Source organism: Oncorhynchus masou, chromosome 16, assembly GCF_036934945.1.
Source record: "Oncorhynchus masou masou isolate Uvic2021 chromosome 16, UVic_Omas_1.1, whole genome shotgun sequence".
NCBI classification, from domain to species: Eukaryota; Metazoa; Chordata; class Actinopteri; order Salmoniformes; family Salmonidae; genus Oncorhynchus; species Oncorhynchus masou.
The window spans coordinates 33,911,397-33,932,902 of record NC_088227.1 but is presented as its reverse complement, the minus strand read 5'-3'; the positions used below and the strand labels follow the sequence as shown (position 1 = coordinate 33,932,902).

Below are 21,506 nucleotides of genomic sequence, written 5' to 3'. Positions count from 1 at the left end.
AGAGCAACCTAGAAATCCATTATATGAAACAGAATGATGAAGAATATCCATATAGGATCAATTATCAACTCAGGATCAATTGTTGAATCATAGGATCGATCAGTTGTCAAAAATATATGTAATTAGAATAAGTGTATCGTTGATAACTTTGTTTTCTCAGGTGGGCCTGCTTGGCATCCAGATGCTGTGGACACGGGACTCGGAGGAGGCGCTGCGCAACGCCAAAGACGACAAGAAGATCATGCCAACTACCAACCAGAAGTTCCTGGATCTGCTCAACACACTGATTTCACAGACCACCCATGACCTGACCAAATTTGATCGTATCAAGTTCGAGACACTGGTCACAATCCATGTGCACCAAAGGGACATATTTGATGACCTAGTGAGTCGCTAAAAAATAAAAGCACATTCTTATGTCTCTAAGTTACATTTTAGAACATTTACATTTTGGGTTTTGTGTTAAAACACAAAATATTTAAATTCTTTGCTATTCCTTATCAGGTCAAAATGCACATCAAGTCAACCACTGACTTTGAGTGGCTGAAGCAGAGCAGGTTCTACTTCAAGGAGGACTTGGATCATGTCTTAGTGTCCATTACCGACGTCGATTTTGTTTACCAAAATGAATTCCTGGGTTGCACTGACCGTCTGGTCATCACCCCTTTAACTGACAGGCAAGAGAAGATGGTTTGTGTTTGTGTGTGTGGTAAAGATCTTTCCTTAGTGAAATGTTGAATAACCATGATGTCAAACCATCCATTTATAGGTGCTACATCACACTGTCTCAGGCTCTGGGCATGAGCATGGGTGGCGCCCCAGCCGGGCCAGCCGGTACAGGGAAGACTGAGACCACTAAAGACATGGGCCGCTGCCTGGGGAAATACGTGGTGGTCTTCAACTGCTCTGACCAGATGGACTTCAGAGGACTTGGTAGAATCTACAAAGGTGAACAATCAATGCAATTGAGTTGATTTCATTGTGTCAACTCAATGGCAACAATTTGGAGGTGTGCCCTCTTCTCTATGGGCTAGCTATCATTTTGGGATGCTAATGTTAGTTGTCAATTGTCCAATGCAGTGGTTCTCAAACTGGGGCATGGGGGGGGGCTCAGTCCGGGTTTAAACTTACTCTTGAAAGTTGTAATAGTTGAAATCGTGTAGTGCATAATCAGTTCCTCTTGTCACGTTAGTCATTGCATACTTTCGAGAGCTATTTATAACTTTTCCAGAAATGTCCAGATCAGCTAACCCATGTCAGCTGTTTTTTTATTTAAGGTTTTTAGCCCATAGATATTGTTGTAATTTTTTTGTCACTCAAATATCACATGAATAGACATTAGACATGCCAAAATGTATAGAATTGCAAGAAAATTTGCTTTAAAAGTTTTCTTTGCACCCCATGACAAAATGTGTAGAATTGCAGGAAATAAGTTTTAAACCTGCAAAATTCTCTCCACCAACAATGGGGTGTAAACAGTTTGTCATGAACAGTGCTTGTGCCCATAGAAGTAGATGTGGCACGTGCGTGCGCAGTGGGGGCACGGGATGTACCCCAATGCTGGAAGGGGGGCCCCCCCGAGTTAAAAAATTTGGGAACACCTGGCCTTGTGTCAGTTGTTAATGTCGGTCTTCTGCTTACTTCCAGGTCTTGCCCAGTCTGGCTCCTGGGGCTGCTTTGACGAGTTCAACAGAATTGACTTGCCTGTGCTGTCTGTAGCTGCACAGCAGATCTACATTGTTCTCTCATCCCGTAAAGACCGCAAAACACAATTCATCTTCACCGACGGAGACTTAGTCAGTCTGAACCCAGAATTTGGGCTGTTTATCACCATGGTGAGTGGGAGGCAAAACAACACAGCTTTGCCATTAGTCACTGAGTACAAGCACATTGACAAGCAGCATGTATAAAGCTTTTGAATACCAACATGTTTTCTTGTTATTTCATAGAACCCTGGTTATGCTGGGCGTCAGGAGTTGCCAGAGAACCTGAAAGTTCAGTTCAGGACTGTGTCCATGATGGTGCCGGACAGACAGGTGGGTTGAGTTCCCTTCCCTCCAGTCAACTACCATACTGGGCAGAGAGTTCCTTTAACAATATGGGATTGCAACCTACTGTGTCTTAGCTGTCGGTCAACAATGTGTTCCTCATTGTTTTCCAGATCATCATGAGGGTGAAATTGGCCAGCTGCGGTTTCATTGAAAATGTTGTCTTGGCACAGAAGTTCTTTGTGCTCTACAAACTGTGCGAGGAGCAACTGACAAAGCAGGTGAATGCAGAGGCAGTCATTCCTGTCTGTACTGGCCTTTGAGAGAACAAGAATAAATTAACTGCTACACTGAGACTGACAGTCAATCCATCCTATCAGGTCCACTATGACTTTGGTTTGAGGAACATCCTGTCTGTGTTGAGAACCCTGGGGGCCAATAAGAGAGCCCGACCTCAAGACACAGAGTCCAGCATTGTGATGAGAGTTCTGCGTGACATGAACCTCTCCAAACTGGTATGAAAAGAGACATCATCAGCAAAATTATTGATCCTCATTAGTATGTTTCTAGCATGCTAATGCTAACATGGTTTTAGCATGCGGATGCTAACATATTTTGTCTCTTTGGTGCTTCTCCCTGCCAGGTGGATGAGGACGAGCCTCTTTTCCTCAGTCTGATCAGTGATCTGTTCCCGGGGATCCAGCTGGACGGGAGCACCTACGCTGAGCTGCAGGTTGCCGTGGCCAACCAGGTGGAGCTGGCAGGCCTTGTCAACCACCCTTCGTGGAACCTCAAACTTGTTCAGGTGACACTTTTACTTCTGTGTTTAGTCACAAGTGCTGAATGCACTGGTGTGTAACCAAAGATATACAGTATATACACAATGTGAATGTATGTTTAAATGATTGATAAAAAAAAAAAAAATACACTAATAAAGTTACCCTCCAAAGAGGCTGAAATAAAAATGTGCTGTTGTGTGTGTCAGCTTTACGAATCATCGCGTGTGCGTCATGGCCTGATGACACTCGGCCCCAGCGGGGCCGGGAAGACCGCAGTCATCAACATCCTGATGCGAGCCTTGAGCGAGTGCGGAACGCCCCACAGGGAGATGAGGATGAACCCCAAGGCCATCACGGCCCCCCAGATGTTCGGGCGTTTGGACGCCGCCACTAACGACTGGACTGACGGCATCTTCTCCACGCTGTGGAGGAAGACTTTAAAAACCAAGAAGGGTACAACTGTCTGACTCTGAATGCACCTTGGGATACAATATTGATATGGTTTTACCATCTGTGAGAACATTGTTTGATGAAGCAGTGTTCAAATGGTCCAACCTCTGAATAAGTGTTTTCTCTCGACGACCCAGCCACAGAGCTTCCAAGAGAGTAACAATTAGAAACATTTATGTTGGCTAGTCAATCTTCTGTGGGTGAACAAACTAAGTACCATGTTAAATATTATGTTTTTGGGAAACTCACCCCTTTTTGTTGTAGGAGAGAACATCTGGATAGTCCTGGACGGCCCTGTGGACGCCATCTGGATTGAGAACCTCAACTCTGTTCTGGATGACAACAAGACCCTGACCCTGGCCAACGGTGATAGGATCGTCATGTCCCCGGCCTGTAAGCTGGTGTTTGAGGTGCACAACATGGACAACGCCTCCCCAGCCACCGTATCCCGCGTGGGCATGGTCTTTATGAGTTCCTCGGCTCTCAGCTGGAGGCCTATACTGCAGGTATAGGGCTTATGCAATAACACAAACCATCCATGTTACGGTTAAAGTGTTCCATATTAATATACTCTGTGTGGATAGTGTAAGACTTTCTTCAATAATCCAGTGAAATTGTGAACAAATCTATCTAATTGGCCATTGTGTTCAATATCAGATATGTGCCAAATGGCAATATGCTTTGTGTTATAGACAGAGTGTCAGGGTGGGGTAACATTACATTACCTCAGTCAAAAAAAGCTTCAGATTCCCTAATGTGCTTAATCCTAGTTATGACTAAGTATAATGTTCTGTATGTTGTAGGGATGGGCTTACAAACGCAGTGCAGTTGAGGCAGACAATATCATGAGTCTATATGACAAAGTCTTTGAGGATGCCTACGTGTACTTGAAGCAAAGCCTCAAGCCCAAAATGGAGCTTTTGGAGTGCAATTATATCATGCAGGTATGAATTAAATGCCTTCAGTATTTTGTAACCTTAATTTAACCATCACTTTGTTCCAATATCGACACTAGCATATCACTTAGAATGAAGCCTTGTATTGGGCATGCATTCTAAGTGCTATTCAAGAGACTCTGGAGATAAAGAATTTTGCATTTTCCCTTTTTTATATACATATTACTACATATGATAACTGACTCCATGTCTGTGACTATATGTGTTCAGTCAGTGAACCTGCTGGAGGGCCTGATCCCCACCAAGGAGGCTGGGGGCCTGGTCAGCAGCATGCAGCTGGAGCGCCTCTTTGTCTTCTGCCTGATGTGGAGCGTGGGAGCCCTGCTGGAGCTGGAGGACAGGGAAAAGCTGGAGGCCTTCATCAGGGCCCACGAGAGCAAGGTGGACATTCCCAAAACACAGCCCGGAGAGACCATCTTCGAATATATGGTCAACCAGAACGGTACGTTTATACATAGCCCAAATGGTCAGAAATCATAAAAATATGTTGACAAAATTCCTTTTACAACCTGACCATAACGTCAAAAAAGAGTCATAATGACATCATTGTACTGTTTTGGCCCATGCTCACTGGGGCTGTTTTTCCTGGATCCCTATGTGCCTTGGTTGCTGCACAGTAGTACCGTACTGCATGTGGACAGGGCTCTGTATATGATGCAGGCGTTTCTGTTTCAGGTGACTGGGACCATTGGAATAACTATGTGGTGGAGTACATCTATCCCACTGACTACGTGCCAGATTATGCCGCCATCCTGGTTCCCAATGTGGACAACACCAGAACCAGTTACCTTTTGGAGACTATTGCAAAACAGCGCAAGGTACTGTACACACACACACAGACACATTGGGTCAATTGGGATAAGTCGTCTCGAAAACATTGTCGTGCCTTTGGCATCATTAAACTGAAGATTAATCTTTATCAAATGACTCTCTGTAATTATTATTAGGCGATTAAACTGATTAATCATGTAACTGTAATTAACTAGGAAGTCGGGGCACCAAGGAAAATATTCCGATTACAAAGTTATACTTTTTCTAATATAACTTTTCAGAGATTTTCATATCTGATCGATAGTCTTCTGATTAATGAATTTTTCTTTATTTTACCTCACGTTTGTCTCATTCCAAACGTCGTAAATTGTTGGTTATCTGCACGAACCCAGTCTTCACTATGAGTCATCCATACATCAATTGTCTTAAAATTATTTATTTACTAACTAAGCAATTCACAGAAATGCATAAACAAACAGTAGATAGTTACAAAGAAATTATAACGGAGTTTCCCTGGTGGGATAAACCGGCATCGCGGCTTCGTGTACAAACAGGAAGTGGGGGTGGACTGAGATAACACACAGTTCATAATTATAACAATTGAAATGCTAATCCTTTGCACATGAACGCTCACTCGTTCGGGAAAAATTGCAATCAATATATATATTTACGCTCAGTGTGTCGTTCTGTTGAAAAGTTTGTTTCTGTTGGAGAGTTTGTCCACCCTTTCCGTCGTGGTTAGAATGGATAGTTCAGAGTGACATTCATTCATGTCGTTATGGATAGATGTTTCGGCAGTTGTTGGTCTTCGCATTCAATGATACCGAATTCCTAGCTGCAGACTAGTAACTAATATTAAAGACTTGTTCTTATTCTGTCGGTATCGATAGTCTAAGAGTTTAGCCACATGGGATGGTTAAAATATTCAGCAGTCTGGTCTCAAACCTTGGCCCTCTCGTTATCAAGGTAAGCTGGTCTGCAACCTTTGTCCGCTTGTAATTGAGAGCAACATGGTATGGTGATAGAAAACACAGGTGGGGTTTTATTCGGAACATCGAAAAGGGCCGTCTCATGACGCCCGGTCCTGTCTCTGACCCTGGGGGCGTGCCAAGGACTTAGTGAGACTTTTTTCAAAATCACATCACACAATTTCACAAACAATATCATCCACACTCATTAATCTTATATAACAATTAGATGTAAGCCTCATATCTGAGGCTATTATATAAACAGCTTTATGGTAATGTGGCCTTATTGTCTCCCATGAGTTTCACAAAATTGTACCAAACAGACCAGTTAGTAGCTGGATTCTTCACCGATCTTTTATACCTTCTCTAGAACACAAATGTTTTTCGGACCTCAAGTTCTGTGAGGTGGAAGAAATTATTTTGTTCTCTATGAAAATTCACTCTGTCTCTATACTGTGGCCATGAGGAGATAATCTCCTCTCAGAATTTACGACCTCTCTCTGACCAGAGCAGCCTGGGTGTAGGAGACAGGGAGAGGGGGATGGGGCTTGCTGTACCCAAAGAGGGCAACGTCATGACAACATGTTGGTGTAATCAACGTAATTTTTTTCTCTCACTTTTGACAGGCTGTGTTGCTTATCGGTGAACAAGGAACTGCCAAGACAGTGATGATTAAAGGCTACACCAACAAGTACGACCCTGAGACAGACCTGTCCAAATCACTAAACTTTTCTTCTGCTACTGAGCCTACAATGTTTCAGGTGAGATATGTATACATTATATACATTACCTAGTATACATTACACCATATAGTACAGTATTACATAGCCTACATTACATAGAGAAGATGATTCAGTGCTAATGCTCAACTAATTTGGAGGAAGGATTGTTTACATATATTTTACATTTGTATCTAAAAGCATCATTTAAATGCATATTTATGACATTTTGGCCTTACCCATGCCTCCTTTAAGACTCCATAATGTTTGGTGTCATATGAAGCTCCACTGCTCGTTCTGTAATATGAGTATTTGGATTTGATATATATATATTTTTACATTAATATATGAATATTGGAAAATATAAACATGAATATAGAAAAAACGAAATGCTTGATTTGGCATTTAAAAAATATATATATTGTTGAACATACAGTGGGGCAAAAAAGTATTTAGTCAGTCACCAATTGTGCAAGTTCTCCCACTTAAAAAGATGAGAGAGGCCTGTAATTTTCATCATAGGTACACTTCAACTATGACAGACAAAATGAGGGAAAAAAATCCAGAAAATCACATTGTAGGATTTTTTTATGAATTTATTTGCAAATTATGGTGGAAAATAAGTATTTGGTCACCTACAAAGAAACAAGATTTCTGGCTCTCACAGACCTGTAACTTCTTTAAGAGGCTCCTCTGTCCTCCACCCATTACCTGTATTAATGGCACCTGTTTGTACTGTTATACTGTTATCAGTATAAAATACACCTGTCCACAACCTCAAACAGTCACACTCCAAACTCCACTATGGCCAAGACCAAAGATTTGTCAAAGGACACCAGAAACAAAATTGTAGACCTGCACCAGGCTGGGAAGACTGAATCTGCAATAGGTAAGCAGATTGGTTTGAAGAAATCAACTGTGCGAGCAATTATTATGAAATGGAAGACATACAAGACTACTGATAATCTCCCTCAATCTGGGCTCCACGCAAGATCTCACCCCATGGGGTCAAAATGATCACAAGAACGGTGAGCAAAAATCCCAGAACCACACGGGGGGACCTAGTGAATGACCTGCAGAGAGCTGGGACCAAAGTAACAAAGCCTACCATCAGTAACACATTACACCGCCAGGTACTTAAATCCTGCAGTGCCAGACGTGTCCCCCTGCTTAAGCCAGTACATGTCCAGGCCCGTCTGAAGTTTGCTAGAGACAATTTGGATGATCCAGAAGAAGATTGGGAGAATGTCATATGGTCAGATGAAACCAAAATATAACTTTTTGGTAAAAACTCAACTCGTTGTGTTTGGAGGACAAAGAATGCTGAGTTGCATCCAAAGAATACCATACCTACTGTGAAGCATGGGGGTGGAAACATCATGCTTTGGGGCTGTTTTTCTGCAAAGGGACCAGGACGACTGATCCTTGTAAAGGAAAGAATGAATGGGGCCATGTATCGTGCGATTTTGAGTGAAAACCTCCTTCCATCAGCATGGGCATTGAAGACGTTTGACCTCTGTCATTGCCAACAAAGGGTATATAACAAAGTATTGAGATAAACTTTTGTTATTGACCAAATACTTAATTTCCACCATAATTTGCAAATAAATTCTTTAAAAATCCTACAATGTGCTTTTCTGGATTTTCTTTTCTCATTTTGTCTGTCATAGTTGACGTGTACCTATGATGACAATTACAGGCCTCTCTCATCTTTTTAAGTGGGAGAACTTGCACAATTTGTGAATGACTAAATACTTTTTTGCCCCACTGTATATCATTGCACATCCTGCAAATCACCAGCAGAGGGCGACCATTTTGAATACATTTTCACATTAACTCTTGGTAATGCTCACAAATTGGATCATAACTCTAAAATGAACTTTTATATGTCTGTGTAGAACATATTATGTTCAACAATATATGAAAACAAAAAATACTACTCATTACAGAGCAAGCGGAAAAGCTTCATATGACACCAATCTTTGCTCTGTAGCACATACAGATGAAACAATGTAGTCTTAAATTAAAGGAGGCCTGAGTAAGGCCAAAATGTTAGAAATATGCCAACTTTGATAAATTATTTCTCAATTATGCTTTTGGATACAATGCCAAATATATAACAATCCTTCTTCCAAAGGACCATTATATGGATAAAATTTCATGAAAATCCCCCAAATCGTGGTCTTTTTTGCCCTGGTTTCGTGAGAATCACTTTATTGTGTTTCTGTTAAGTAGTAATAGAAGTGTTGTATCATAGCGCACAGTGGAGAGCTACATTGAGAAGCGAATGGGTAGCACCTACGGACCTCCTGGAGGACGCAGAATGACCATCTTTGTGGATGACATCAACATGCCCATTGTCAATGAGTGGGGCGACCAGGTACTGTAGTCATAGCATTTCAATTCAACCCATCCATATAGCAGTGGTGTAAAGTACTTAATTAAAAATACTTTGAGGTACTACTTAACTAGTTTTTTGGGGTAAATGTACTTTACTATTTATATTTTTGACAACTTTTACTTTTACTCCACTACATTCCTAAAGAAAATATTGTACTTTTTACTCCATAAATTTTTCAACCAAAAGTACTCGTTACATTTTGAATGCTTAGCAGGACAGGAAAATGGTTGAATTCACACTTATCAAGAACACTTGTTCATCCCTACTGCCTCTGGTCTGGCGGACTCACTAAACACAAATGCATCTTTTGTAAATAATGTCGGAGTGTTGGAGTGAACCCCTGGCAATCCATACATTTTAAAAACAAGAAAATGGTCTTGTCTGCTTTGCTTAATATAAGGAATTTAATATGATTTATACTTTTACTTTTGATAAGTAAGTATATTTTTTCAATTACATTTACTTTTGATGCTTAAGTATATTTAAAACCAAATACTTTTAGACTTTTATTCAGTAGTATTTTACTGGCTGACTTTTACTTGAGTAACTTTCTGTTAAGGTGTCTATACTTTTATTAAAGTATGACAATTGGGTACTTTTTCCGTCACTGCCATATAGCCATCACTGAAGCAGGGCTCTGGACTAACTTTTTCCCCTGGTGGTACTGATGCCACTAACTTTTCAGTTAAAGGGACTGGCCCATTTGGTTGCACACAAAATAAATTGTGGTGTCACACAATAGAAAAAATGTGTAATCAATTCAAAGTGACAACAGGCATTTACAATGGTTTGCAGAATAACTGATTCCCTTGTTTGTGTTTGTTTATTTTGCACACAGATCACCAACGAGATAGTCCGTCAGATGATGGAGATGACTGGCATGTACAGTCTGGACAAACCAGGAGACTTCACCACCATTGTGGACATGCAGATGCTGGCTGCTATGATTCACCCTGGGGGAGGCAGGAATGACATCCCCCAGAGACTGAAGAGACAGTTTACTGTGTTCAACTGTACCCTGCCATCCAACACCTCCATTGACAAGATCTTTGGTAAGCTACTCACCTCTGAATTACTAACTGACTGGCTGTGATGCAGCAATCAAATTATGCAATATCACACTGTTAGGTTCTAAATTAACCTTATAAAGTTTCACAGGTGCATAATAAAGCTCAAACCAAGTTTATTGCCCCATTGGGTCATACAGCTGCATAAGGCAAAGACATATTTCCACCAGTGGTAATATATATACCCCAATTTGGGTGGAGTCTCCTCCTCTCTAAACATTACATCTTTATTACTAGGCAGGAAGGTAAGTGATACGGGCCACAAACTGTTCCTTCTCCCGTAAGATCACCTGACCTCGACCCCCTTCCTCACTAATCCACATCTCTCAATCCTTATCAGTGCATGCCACATGTGATTATCTTTCTTTCACTCAGTACATTCCAAGCTTAATTACATCCACAATATCCATTCCTCCTACAGATAACCATTAAGTTCTGGTGTAGACCCTAGACTATGGCACCCCTCATGTCTCAAGTATAACTGATGACAAACAATATTTAAAGTTTAGAAATCTGAACCCATCCACACACACACACACACAAAAGAGTACTTTATGTGTCTCTATTCCCACAGGTATCATGGGCTGTGGATACTTCCACGAATGTAGGGAGTTCAAGTCTGAGATTTCTGAGACGGTGAAATATCTGGTCTCCGCTGGTAGGATCCTGTGGCAGTGGACCAAGGTAAGCACTGTCCCAATATCAGAATTAATGCTTTACTGAATATATTTAACCTGGTCCCAGATCTATTTGTGATGTTTAGCATACTAACAACCATAGTAATTGACCCTTCGCTAAGCCCCGCCTCCTTGGTTACCGTTGCAACCTCGGACAAGATTTTCCTGTGAAGCCCAATTCCCCACTCAAACCACTGGAGAAAACCCATCAAAATGATCTCAGAATGTGTTTTTAATAGACAATGAATTTAAACACCGACTACCACTTGCACAGGTATGTGGTGATGGAATGTCATTACAATTGCTTCACGGGAACCTGGTAAAATTACGTTTGTAGTGTGGCTAGCCACAAGATGGCTCTGACTATGCACTATCAGAATGCAGTCAAATCAAATTAAATGTATTTATATAGCCCTTCTTACATCAGCTGATATCTCAAAGTGCTGTACAGAAACCCAGCCTAAAACCCCAAACAGCAAGCAATGCAGGTGTAGAAACACAGTGGCTAGGAAAAACTCCCTAGAAAAGCCAAAACCATTTTTACCATTGACCAGCATGGTCAAATAATAGTAATCACAGTGGTTGTCGAGGGTGCAACCGGTCAGCACGGCCAGGTGGACTGGGGACAGCAAGGAGTCATCATGCCAGGTAGTCCTGAGGCATGGTCCTTAGGGCTCAGGTCCTCTGAGAGAAAGAAAGAAAGAAAGAATTAGAGAGAGCATACTTAAATTCACACAGGACACTGGATATGACAGGAGAAATACTCCAGATATAACAGACTAAACCTAGCCCCCGACACATAGGGCCAAACAGGCAGGATATAACCCCATCCACTTTGCCAAAGCACAGCCCCCAGACCACTAGAGGGATATCTTCAACCACCAATTGACCATCCTGAGACAATGCCGAGTTTAGCTCACAAAGATCTCTGCCACGGCACAACCCAAGGGGGGACGCCAACCCAGACAGGAAGATCACGTCAGTGACTCAACCCACTCAAGTGGCGCACCCCTCCTAGGGACGGCATGGAAGAGCACCAGTAGGCCAGTGACTCAGCCCCTGTAATAGGGTTAGAGGCAGAGAATCCCAGTGGAGAGAGGGGAACCGCCCAGGCAGAGACAACAACGTTAGTTCATTGCTCCAGTGCCTTTCCGTTCACCTTCACACTCCTGGGCCAGACTACACTCAATCATATGACCCACTGAAGAGATGAGTCTTCAGTAAAGACTTAAAGGTTGAGACCGAGTCTGCGTCTCTCACATGGGTAGGCAGACCATTCCATAAAAATTGAGCTCTATAGGAGAAAGCCCTACCTCCAGCTGTTTTCTTAAATCAAATCAAATGTATTTATATAGCCCTTTGTACATCAGCTGATATCTCAAAGTGCTGTACAGAAACCCAGCCTAAAACCCCAAACAGCAAGCAATGCAGGTGTAGAAGCACGGTGGCTAGGAAAAACTCCCTAGAAAGGCCAAAACCTAGGAAGAAACCTAGAGAGGAACCAGGCTATGTGGGGTGGCCAGTCCTCTTCTGGCTGTGCCGGGTGGAGATTATAACAGAACATGGCCAAGATGTTCAAATGTTCATAAATGACCAGCATGGTCCAATAATAATAAGGCAGAACAGTTGAAACTGGAGCAGCAGCACGGTCAGGTGGACTGGGGACAGCAAGGAGTCATCATGTCAGGTAGTCCTGGGGCATGGTCCTAGGGCTCAGGTCCTCCGAGAGAGAGAAAGAAAGAGAGAAGGAGAGAATTAGAGAACGCACACTTAGATTCACACAGGACACCGAATAGGATAGGAGAAGTACTCCAGATATAACAAACTGACCCTAGCCCCCCGACACAAACTACTGCAGCATAAATACTGGAGGCTGAGACAGGAGGGGTCAGGAGACACTGTGGCCCCATCCGAGGACACCCCCAGACAGGGCCAAACAGGAAGGATATAACCGCACCCACTTTGCCAAAGCACAGCCCCCACACCACTATAGGGATATCTTCAACCACCAACTTACCAACCTGAGACGAGGCTGAGTATAGCCCACAAAGATCTCCGCCATGGCACAACCCAAGGGGGGGCAGACAGGATGACCACATCAGTGAATCAACCCACTCAGGTGACGCACCCCCTCCAGGGACGGCATGAGAGAGCCCCAGTAAGCCAGTGACTCAGCCCCTGTAATAGGGTTAGAGGCAGAGAATCCCAGTGGAAAGAGGGGAACCGGCCAGGCAGAGACAGCAAGGGCGGTTCGTTGCTCCAGAGCCTTTCCGTTCACCTTCCCACTCCTGGGCCAGACTACACTCAATCATATGACCCACTGAAGAGATGAGTCTTCAGTAAAGACTTAAAGGTTGAGACCGAGTTTGCGTCTCTGACATTCTTAGAAATTCTAGGGACAATTAGGAGGCCTGCATCTTGTGACCGTAGCGTACGTGTAAGTATGTACGGCAGGACCAAATCAGAAAAATAGGTAGGAGCAAGCCCATGTAATGCTTTTGTAGGTTAGCAGTAAAACCTTGAAATCAGCCCTTGCCTTGCCATTGTAGGGAGGCTAGCACTGGAGTAATATGATCACATTTTTTTGTTCTAGTCAGGATTCTAGCAGCCGTATTTAGCACTAACTGAAGTTTATTTAGTGTTTTATCGGGTAGCCGGAAAGTAGAGCTTTGCAGTAGTCTAACCTAGAAGTGACAAAAGCATGGATTAATTTTTCTGCATCATTTTTGGACAGAAAATGTCAGATTTTTGCAATGTTATGTAGATGGAAAAAAGCTGTCCTTGAAACAGTCTTGATATGTTCGTCAAAAGAGAGATCAGGGTCCAGAGTAACGCCGAGGTCCTTCACAGTTTTATTTGAGACGACTGTACAACCATCAAGATTAATTGTCAGATTCAACAGAAGATGTCTTTGTTTCTTGGGACCAAGAACAAACATCTCTGTTTTGGCCGAGTTTAAAAGTATAAAGTTTGCAGCCATCCACTTCCTTATGTCTGAAACACAAGCTTCCAGTGAGGGCAATTTTGGGGCTTTACCATGTTTCATCAAAATGTACAGCTGTGTGTCATCCGCATAGCAGTGAAAATTAACATTATGTTTCCGAATGACATCCCCAAGAGGTAAAATATATAGTGAAAACAATAGTGGTCCTAAAACGGAACCTTGAGGAACACTGACATTTACAGTTGAGATCTAAACCAGGCCAGAACTTGTCCGTGTAGACCAATTTGGTTTTCCAATCTCTCCAAAAGAATGTGGTGATCGATGGTATCAAAAGCAGCACTAAGGTGTAGGAGCAACAGGACAGATGCAGAGCCTCGGTCAGACTCCATTAAAAGGTAATTTACCACCTTCACAAGTGCAGTCTCAGTGCTATGATGGGGTCTAAATCCAGACTGAAGCATTTCGTATACATTGTTTGTCTTCAGGAAGGCAGTGAGTTGCTGCGCAACAGCTTTTTCAAAACATTTTGAGAGGAATGGGAGATTTGATATAGGCTGATTGTTTTTTATATTTTCTGGATCAAGGTTTGGCTTTTTCAAGAGAGGCTTTATTACTGCCACTTTTAGTGAGTTTGGTACACATCCGGTGGATAGAGAGACGTTTATTATGTTCAACATAGGAGGGCCAACCACAGGAAGCAGCTCTTTCAGTAGTTTAGTTGGAATAGGATCCTGTCACACAGCCAGGAGTGGTGGGTGCGGAGTCAAGCGCAGAGAGCAGAGGAAAATGGGGGAAACCGAACTGTATTGCGGTGTCCACAATTAACGCCAAAAACAACAGGCGAAGACAAAAGTGTCCAACCCAAAACTGGGCACATCCCCTCAGGGAACACAACACGCAACCAACCTAGACTAACAAAAAACAAGCCTGCACAAAAGCAGGCGGGCCTAACAGGCTTAAATAGTCCTGAACCAAAACTCAAATAAGAAACTGGTGCAACCAATAAGACATAACAAACAGAAAAGGAAAAGGGGATCGGTGGCAGCTCGTAGACTGGCGACGACGACTGCCGAGCGCAGTCGGAACAGGCAGGGGAGCCACCTTCGGTGGAAGTCGTGACAGGTCCAGTAAGCAGCTTGAAGGTTAAGAGGCCATTATTATTTTTCACCAATGTGTCAAGTGATGTAGTACTAAAAAACTTGAGTGTCTCCATTGATCCTAGGTCCTGGCAGAGTTGTGCAGACTCAGGACAACTGAGCTTTGGAGGAATACTCAGATTTAAAGAGGAGTCCGTAATTTGCTTTCTAATGATCATGATCTTTTCCTCAAAGAAGTTCATGAAGTGAAAGCCATCCTCTCTTGGGGAATGCTGCTGTTTAGTTAGCTTTGCGACAGTATCAAAAATACATTTTGGATTGTTCTTATTTTCCTCAATTAAGTTGGAAAAATAGGATGATCGAGCAGCAGTGAGGGCTCTTTGACACTGTACGGTACTGTCTTTCCAAGCTAGTCAGAAGACTTCCAGTTTGGTGTGGCGCCATTTCCGTTCCAATTCTCTGGAAGCTTGCTTCAGAGCTCGGATATTTTCTGTATACCAGGGAGCTAGTTTCTTATGACAAATGTTTTTTGTTTTTAGTCAAAGCTACTAACCACTTTTGGAGCTAATTAGTGCTCTCAAATGTATCATGATGTTGACAGCAGATGAGTTATATTAATAATATAGTTAACTTAGCTAACATACATACTCTAGCCCTTGTGCACTGTTCAATTATTTAGCCATTTCAACAATAATTTTTTGGGATAAACTCTGTTGTCGTCACTGCCCTTATTGGCTTCTATGCATTTGAATCTAGAGATTGTCCAAGGCTGTTTGGTCTCGAGCATGGTAAGCGACAGTTGCTATCCAATGGAGTGCTGCAATTGTTTGGCCAAAATTCTGTGGCGGGGCTTAGCGAAGGGTCAATTTTCTATACAGCACAAACAGATCTGGGACCAGACTAGTATTTGATCAGTCAGTGCATGAACACATCTCTGAAGTTCCTAAATGTTTATGTATCCCTGTACTATGACCTTTCAGGTGAAAATGCTGCCCACACCCTCAAAGTTCCACTACATCTTCAACTTGAGAGACTTGTCAAGGATCTGGCAGGGCATGCTCATCATCAAGGCAGATGAATGTGATGATATCCCCACCTTGCTGGCGCTGTTCAAGTGTGAATGCACCAGGGTGATCGCAGACAGGTACAGTACTGGAATGAACGGGGTCCCTGTTATGAACAGAACACTTTGCATTCACAGTGATAAAGTCACAATCCTTAATACATTTTTCAACCCAGTGGTAGCCCTGCCACTTGGTTTCCTCTAACGCTAAGGGATGGGTCTGGAGAAATTACGTAAACATTGATGTAGTACAATTTCTTTAGCAGCCGGAGCACCAAAAACATTTACGGCATAATGTCTCAATCAGAGTTTATACAAATTGATGTAGCCTTGTTACGCACGCCTCAATGAAGAGGGAACAAAACACCCTGCTACAACTCAACTCTCCGTGAAGCGAAAGAGGTATGGACGACTGTAGGTGCGAGTAAGGATGACAAAAGGCAGAATTTTTACCGTTTACTAGGAATTTATTCCTTCACACGGTAATATGGGGAAATGGGGCTGGACGGGACCAAAGAAAGTAAATATCAAAGTCCCCTCTCCTATCTTAACTGCCTAACCACTACTTACCTAATAAGGCACCACCTGGTGCCCTAACCAAAATACAGGGAGTGATCCGCCCAGGTCTTACCTAGTGTGCCTAGACAGTGAACATACTACGGGTATATGTATGCCCGCGGTCCTCTTGCCTAAGCACTCCCTAGGTGCCTTCCCCCCCCCCCTCCTGGGAACAAATGAAACAGGATAACAAACCATTTCAATAATCAAAACAGTGCATCCTATTGACACATACCAGACAACCAATCAGCTCCCTCAGCAACAACTAACATAGTATATACCAAATTGCTTTCTGAGAAACAACCAACACAGCTCTCAGCAATTGAATTCTCTATATCACAATCAATCTCTCCAGCAATGATCTCCCAGCAATGATCTCCTTTTTGAACAACAGAACACTGGCTTTTATAACTGGAGAAGGAGTCTAATGGGATAGAGCTGTAACTTGACAAGGGGGCGAGGTCAGCTCCAATTAGCCGTGGAGTCGACCAATCAGCTGCTGTGGGATTTCAGGAAGCCATCTTCTGAAATACACTCAAATACACAACCTACCACACAGAAACTGGGGAACGTAACAAGCCTATTGAGTATCATTAAAGCATATGCATTATATTCACCCTCCAAATGTAACGTCTGCCTATACCATCACATAATGTCTAAAGAAATTGTTCTATTTTTAACCCATTGATGTCCATAAAGGAAACAAATACTCTGTTATACTTGTTCTCTGAGCTTACTGATGGACAAATCTGAAGCAATGTGTCAAAAGCGTCAGTCGACAGTGTGAGTTTTTGATATTGTACTATATTTAGTCATTGAACACATGGGGTTACTGTTATTTCATGAATCAAGTCATGTGAATACATGTTCAAATTATCAGATTTTAATAATGTTTTGTATATATATTGTCTGGATCATTATATACAGTACTGTGAAAAGGTATTTGCCCTCTTTCTGATTTTCTGTATTTGTGCATATTGTTTTACACATATTATACCAACACAAGTATAAACACAACGTGCAACAATTTCTAAGATTTTATTGCGTTACAGTTCATATGAGGAAATCAGTCAATTAAAATAAATGGTATCTATAAACTTAATCTATGGATTTCACATGACTGGGAATACAGATGTGCATCTGTTGGTCACAGCAACAAAACAATGGGCCTCACAATGGGCTTCAGGATCTTGTCATGGTATTTCAGTGCATTCAAATTGCCATTGATAAGATGCAATTGTGTTCATTGTCCATAGCTTATGCCTGCCCATACCATAACCCCACCGCCACCATGTTCAGAATGTTGACATCGCCTGCGGTTGTGAGGACGGTTAGATGCCAAATTCTCTAATACGATGTTGGAGGCGGCTTATAGTAGAGAAATTAACATTAAATTCTCTAGAAACTGCTTTGGTGGACATTCCTGCAGTCAGCATGCCAATTGCACACTTCCTCGAAACTTGATACATCTGTGGCATTGTTGTGTGACAAAGCTGCACATTTAAGAGTGTTATTTTATTGTCCCAAGCACAAAGGGCACCTGTGTTATGATCATGATGTTAAATCAGCTTCTTGATATGCCACAACTGTCAGGTGGATGGATTAAATTGTTTTAATGAACAAAAGTTATGCAACATCCAACGCCCCTTTTTGAAAGGTTTTTTATTTATTTAACTAGGCAAGTCAGGCGCCCACATGACGCCGTACATGTGGTGCCACTGGTTGTGCCATCTTTAGCTGTCATGACAGCAACCAAATACTTCCTGTAGTTGTTGAGCAGTCTCTCTGAGGAATTTTGGCCCACTCTTCCATGCAGGACTGCTTTAACTCAGTGACATTTCGGGGTTTTTGAACATTAACTGCTTGTTTCAGGTCCTGCCACAACATCTCAATCAGGTTTACAGTTGATGTTGGAAGTTTACATACACTTAGGTTGGAGTCATTAAAACTAGTTTTTCAACCACTCCACACATTTATTGTTAACAAACTATAGTATAGTCGGTTAGGACATCAACTTTGTGCATGACACAAGTAATTTTTCCAACAATTGTTTACAGACAGATTATTTCACTTTATAATTCATTGTATCACAATCCCAGTCGGTCAGAAGTTTACATACACTAAGTTGACGGGGCCTTTAAACAGCTTGGGAAATTCCAGAAGATTATGTCATGGCTTTAGAAGCTTCTGTTAGGCTAATTGACATAATTTGAGTCAATTGGAGGTGTACCTGTGGATGTATTTCAAAGCCTACCTTAAAACTCAGTGCCTCTTTGCTTGACATCATGGGTAAATCAAAAGAAATCTGCCAAGACCTCAGAAAAATTATTGTAGACCTCCACAAGTCTGGTTCACCCTTGGGAGCAATTTCCAAACGCCTGAAGGTACCACGTTCATCTGTACAAACAATAGTACACAAGTATAAACACCATGGGACCGCACAGCCATCATACCGCTCAGGAAGGAGACGCATTCTGTCTCCTAGAGATGAATGTAGTTTGGTGCGAAAAGTGCAAATCAATTCCAGAACAACAGAAAGCACCTTGTGAAGATGCTGGAGGAAACAGATACAAAAGTATCTATATCCACAGTAAAAATGAGTCCTGTGTCGACATATCCTGAAAGGCCACTCAGCAAGGAAGAAGCCACTGCTCCAAAACCACCATTAAAAAAAAAGCCAGACTACGTTTGCAACTGCACATGGGGACAAAGATCGTACTTTTTGGAGAAATGTCCTCTGGTCTGATGAAACAGTAATAGAACTTTTGGGCCATAATGACCATCGTTATGTTTAATGAAAAGGGGGGAAGCTTGCAAGCCGAAGAACACCATCCCAACCGTGAAGCACGGGGGTGGCAGCATCATGTTGTGGGGGTGCTTTGCTGCAGGATGGACTGGTGCACTTCACAAAATAGAAGGTATCATGAGGCAGGATAATTATATGGATATATTGAAGCAACATCATCTTAAGACATCAGTCAGGAAGTTAAAGATTGGTTGCAAATGGGTCTTCCAAATGAACAATAACCCCAATCATACTTCCAAAGTTGTAGCAAAATGGCTTACGGACCACAAAGTCAAGGTATTGGAGTGGCCATCACAAAACCCGTACCTCAATCATAGAAAATGTGTGGGCAGAACTGAAAAGGCATGTGAGAGCAAGGAGGCCTACAAACCTGACAGTTACACCAGCCCTGTCAGGAGGAATGGGCCAAAATTCACCCAACTTATTGTGGGAAGCTTGTAGAAGGCTACCCGAAACGTTTGACCCAAGTTAAACATTTTAAGGCAATGCTAGCAAATACTAATTGAGTTTATGTAAACTTCTGAACCACTGGGAATGTGATGAAATAAATAAAAACTGAAATAAATCATTTTCTCTACTATTATTCTGACATTTCACGTTCTTAAAATAAAGTGCTGATCCTAACTGATCTAAGACCATTTTTAGTAGGATTAAATGTCAGGAATTGTGAAAAACTGAGTTTAAATGTTTTTGGCTAAGGTGTATGTAAACTTCTGACTTCAACTGTAGGTTTGGACTTCACATTTGTGGTTTTTCTGCCGTTCTTGCTTGTGTGTTTTGGATCATTGTCTTGCTGCATGACCCAGCTGCGCTTCAGCTCACAGACGGATGGCCTGACATTCTCCTGAAGAATTCATGGTTCCTTCAATGATGGCAAGTCGTCCAGGTCCTGAGGCAGCAAAGCATCCTCAAACCATCACATTACCACCACCTTGCTTGACCGTTGGTATGAGGATCTTACTGCGGAATGCAGTGTTGGGTTTTCGCCTGACATAACGTGACTCATCTCATCCATAAAGTCAAGCAAGTCAAGATCAGAATGTCTGAAAAGCAATGCATTTAAAAAAAATTGTATGGCCTAGTCAAAATCTAGACCTAAACCCGATTGAAATGTTGCAGTTCATGCACGAAAAGCCACTAATGTACTAAATTAAAGCTGCTCCGGATTGATTATTGTGGTCCAAAATTCCTCCACAGTGATGTTAGTGACTGATCAACAACTACAGGAAGGGTTTGGTTGCAGCCATTGCAGCTAAAGGTGGCACAATCAATTATTGAGTGTAAGGGGGCAAATACTTTTTACACAGGGGGATTGGGTGTTGCATAACTTTGTTTATTTAAGTGACAATTCCAGAGAAGCCGGTGTTTGGAGGATATATTGGTATGGGTGTTGAAACCTGGGTTACCAACAATATTCAAATAATGATTGACATATTTTCATTAAAAACACTATTTTGATTAATCATTCATACTATTTCATCCTTCCACGAGATATAGTCCCAACACAAATCTGGGGTTTGCTACCCAAGCCGGCTGGTCGTTCGTTCTATCGGTTCAGTTGCCAGAGACGTGACCCAATCGTTGTCTTTTTGTTTTAAATCTATGTACCCAACCCAGTCGTCTGTTCTAAATGTTCCTCATTAGACCCACCCGTTATATAATAAATAAATGAAATAAGTATCACATTTTTGTGTTATTCGGTCGCTTTATCTAATATTAGATTTCAGTTGAACATCTGATAACATTCAGTTTCAAAAATATGCACAAATAAAGAAAATCAGAAAGGGGGAAAATACTATTTCACGGCTCTGTATATAAAAACAGTATCTAAAGAAATCCACACACACTCTCTTTCTCACACACACACCCCTGAGAATATATGCAGTTTAAACAGATTCAATGAGACTCGAGTGTGAGTCATTTTACAGCATTTTCTCTCTTTCTCAGATCTTAAACATGTTCAAAAATATTAGTCATTGTCTGTTCCAATATATATATACAGTGCCTTGCGAAAGTATTCGGCCCCCTTGAAGTTTGCGACCTTTTGCCACATTTCAGGCTTCAAACATAAAGATATAAAACTGTATTTTTTTGTGAAGAATCAACAACAAGTGGGACACAATCATGAAGTGGAACGACATTTATTGGATATTTCAAACTTTTTTAACAAATCAAAAACTGAAAAATTGGGCGTGCAAAATTATTCAGCCCCTTTACTTTCAGTGCAGCAAACTCTCTCCAGAAGTTCAGTGAGGATCTCTG

At 41.9% G+C, this 21,506-nt stretch overlaps 1 protein-coding gene across 1 annotated transcript in view; it reads left to right on the top strand.

The window, feature by feature from the left end:
- The window catches only part of LOC135557312 (dynein axonemal heavy chain 8-like), a 58,886-nt gene that overhangs the window by 19,248 nt on the left and 18,132 nt on the right, over positions 1–21,506 (top strand). The window contains exons 40-57 of the mRNA XM_064990495.1: positions 161–385; positions 505–677; positions 770–948; positions 1,648–1,835; positions 1,950–2,036; positions 2,162–2,269; positions 2,369–2,503; positions 2,632–2,793; positions 2,974–3,220; positions 3,482–3,723; positions 4,021–4,161; positions 4,384–4,615; positions 4,849–4,991; positions 6,539–6,673; positions 8,889–9,011; positions 9,871–10,084; positions 10,674–10,783; positions 15,798–15,961. Coding sequence (XP_064846567.1) covers positions 161–385; positions 505–677; positions 770–948; positions 1,648–1,835; positions 1,950–2,036; positions 2,162–2,269; positions 2,369–2,503; positions 2,632–2,793; positions 2,974–3,220; positions 3,482–3,723; positions 4,021–4,161; positions 4,384–4,615; positions 4,849–4,991; positions 6,539–6,673; positions 8,889–9,011; positions 9,871–10,084; positions 10,674–10,783; positions 15,798–15,961 — 3,008 coding nt within the window. The remainder of the gene's footprint in view (positions 1–160; positions 386–504; positions 678–769; positions 949–1,647; positions 1,836–1,949; positions 2,037–2,161; positions 2,270–2,368; positions 2,504–2,631; positions 2,794–2,973; positions 3,221–3,481; positions 3,724–4,020; positions 4,162–4,383; positions 4,616–4,848; positions 4,992–6,538; positions 6,674–8,888; positions 9,012–9,870; positions 10,085–10,673; positions 10,784–15,797; positions 15,962–21,506) is intronic.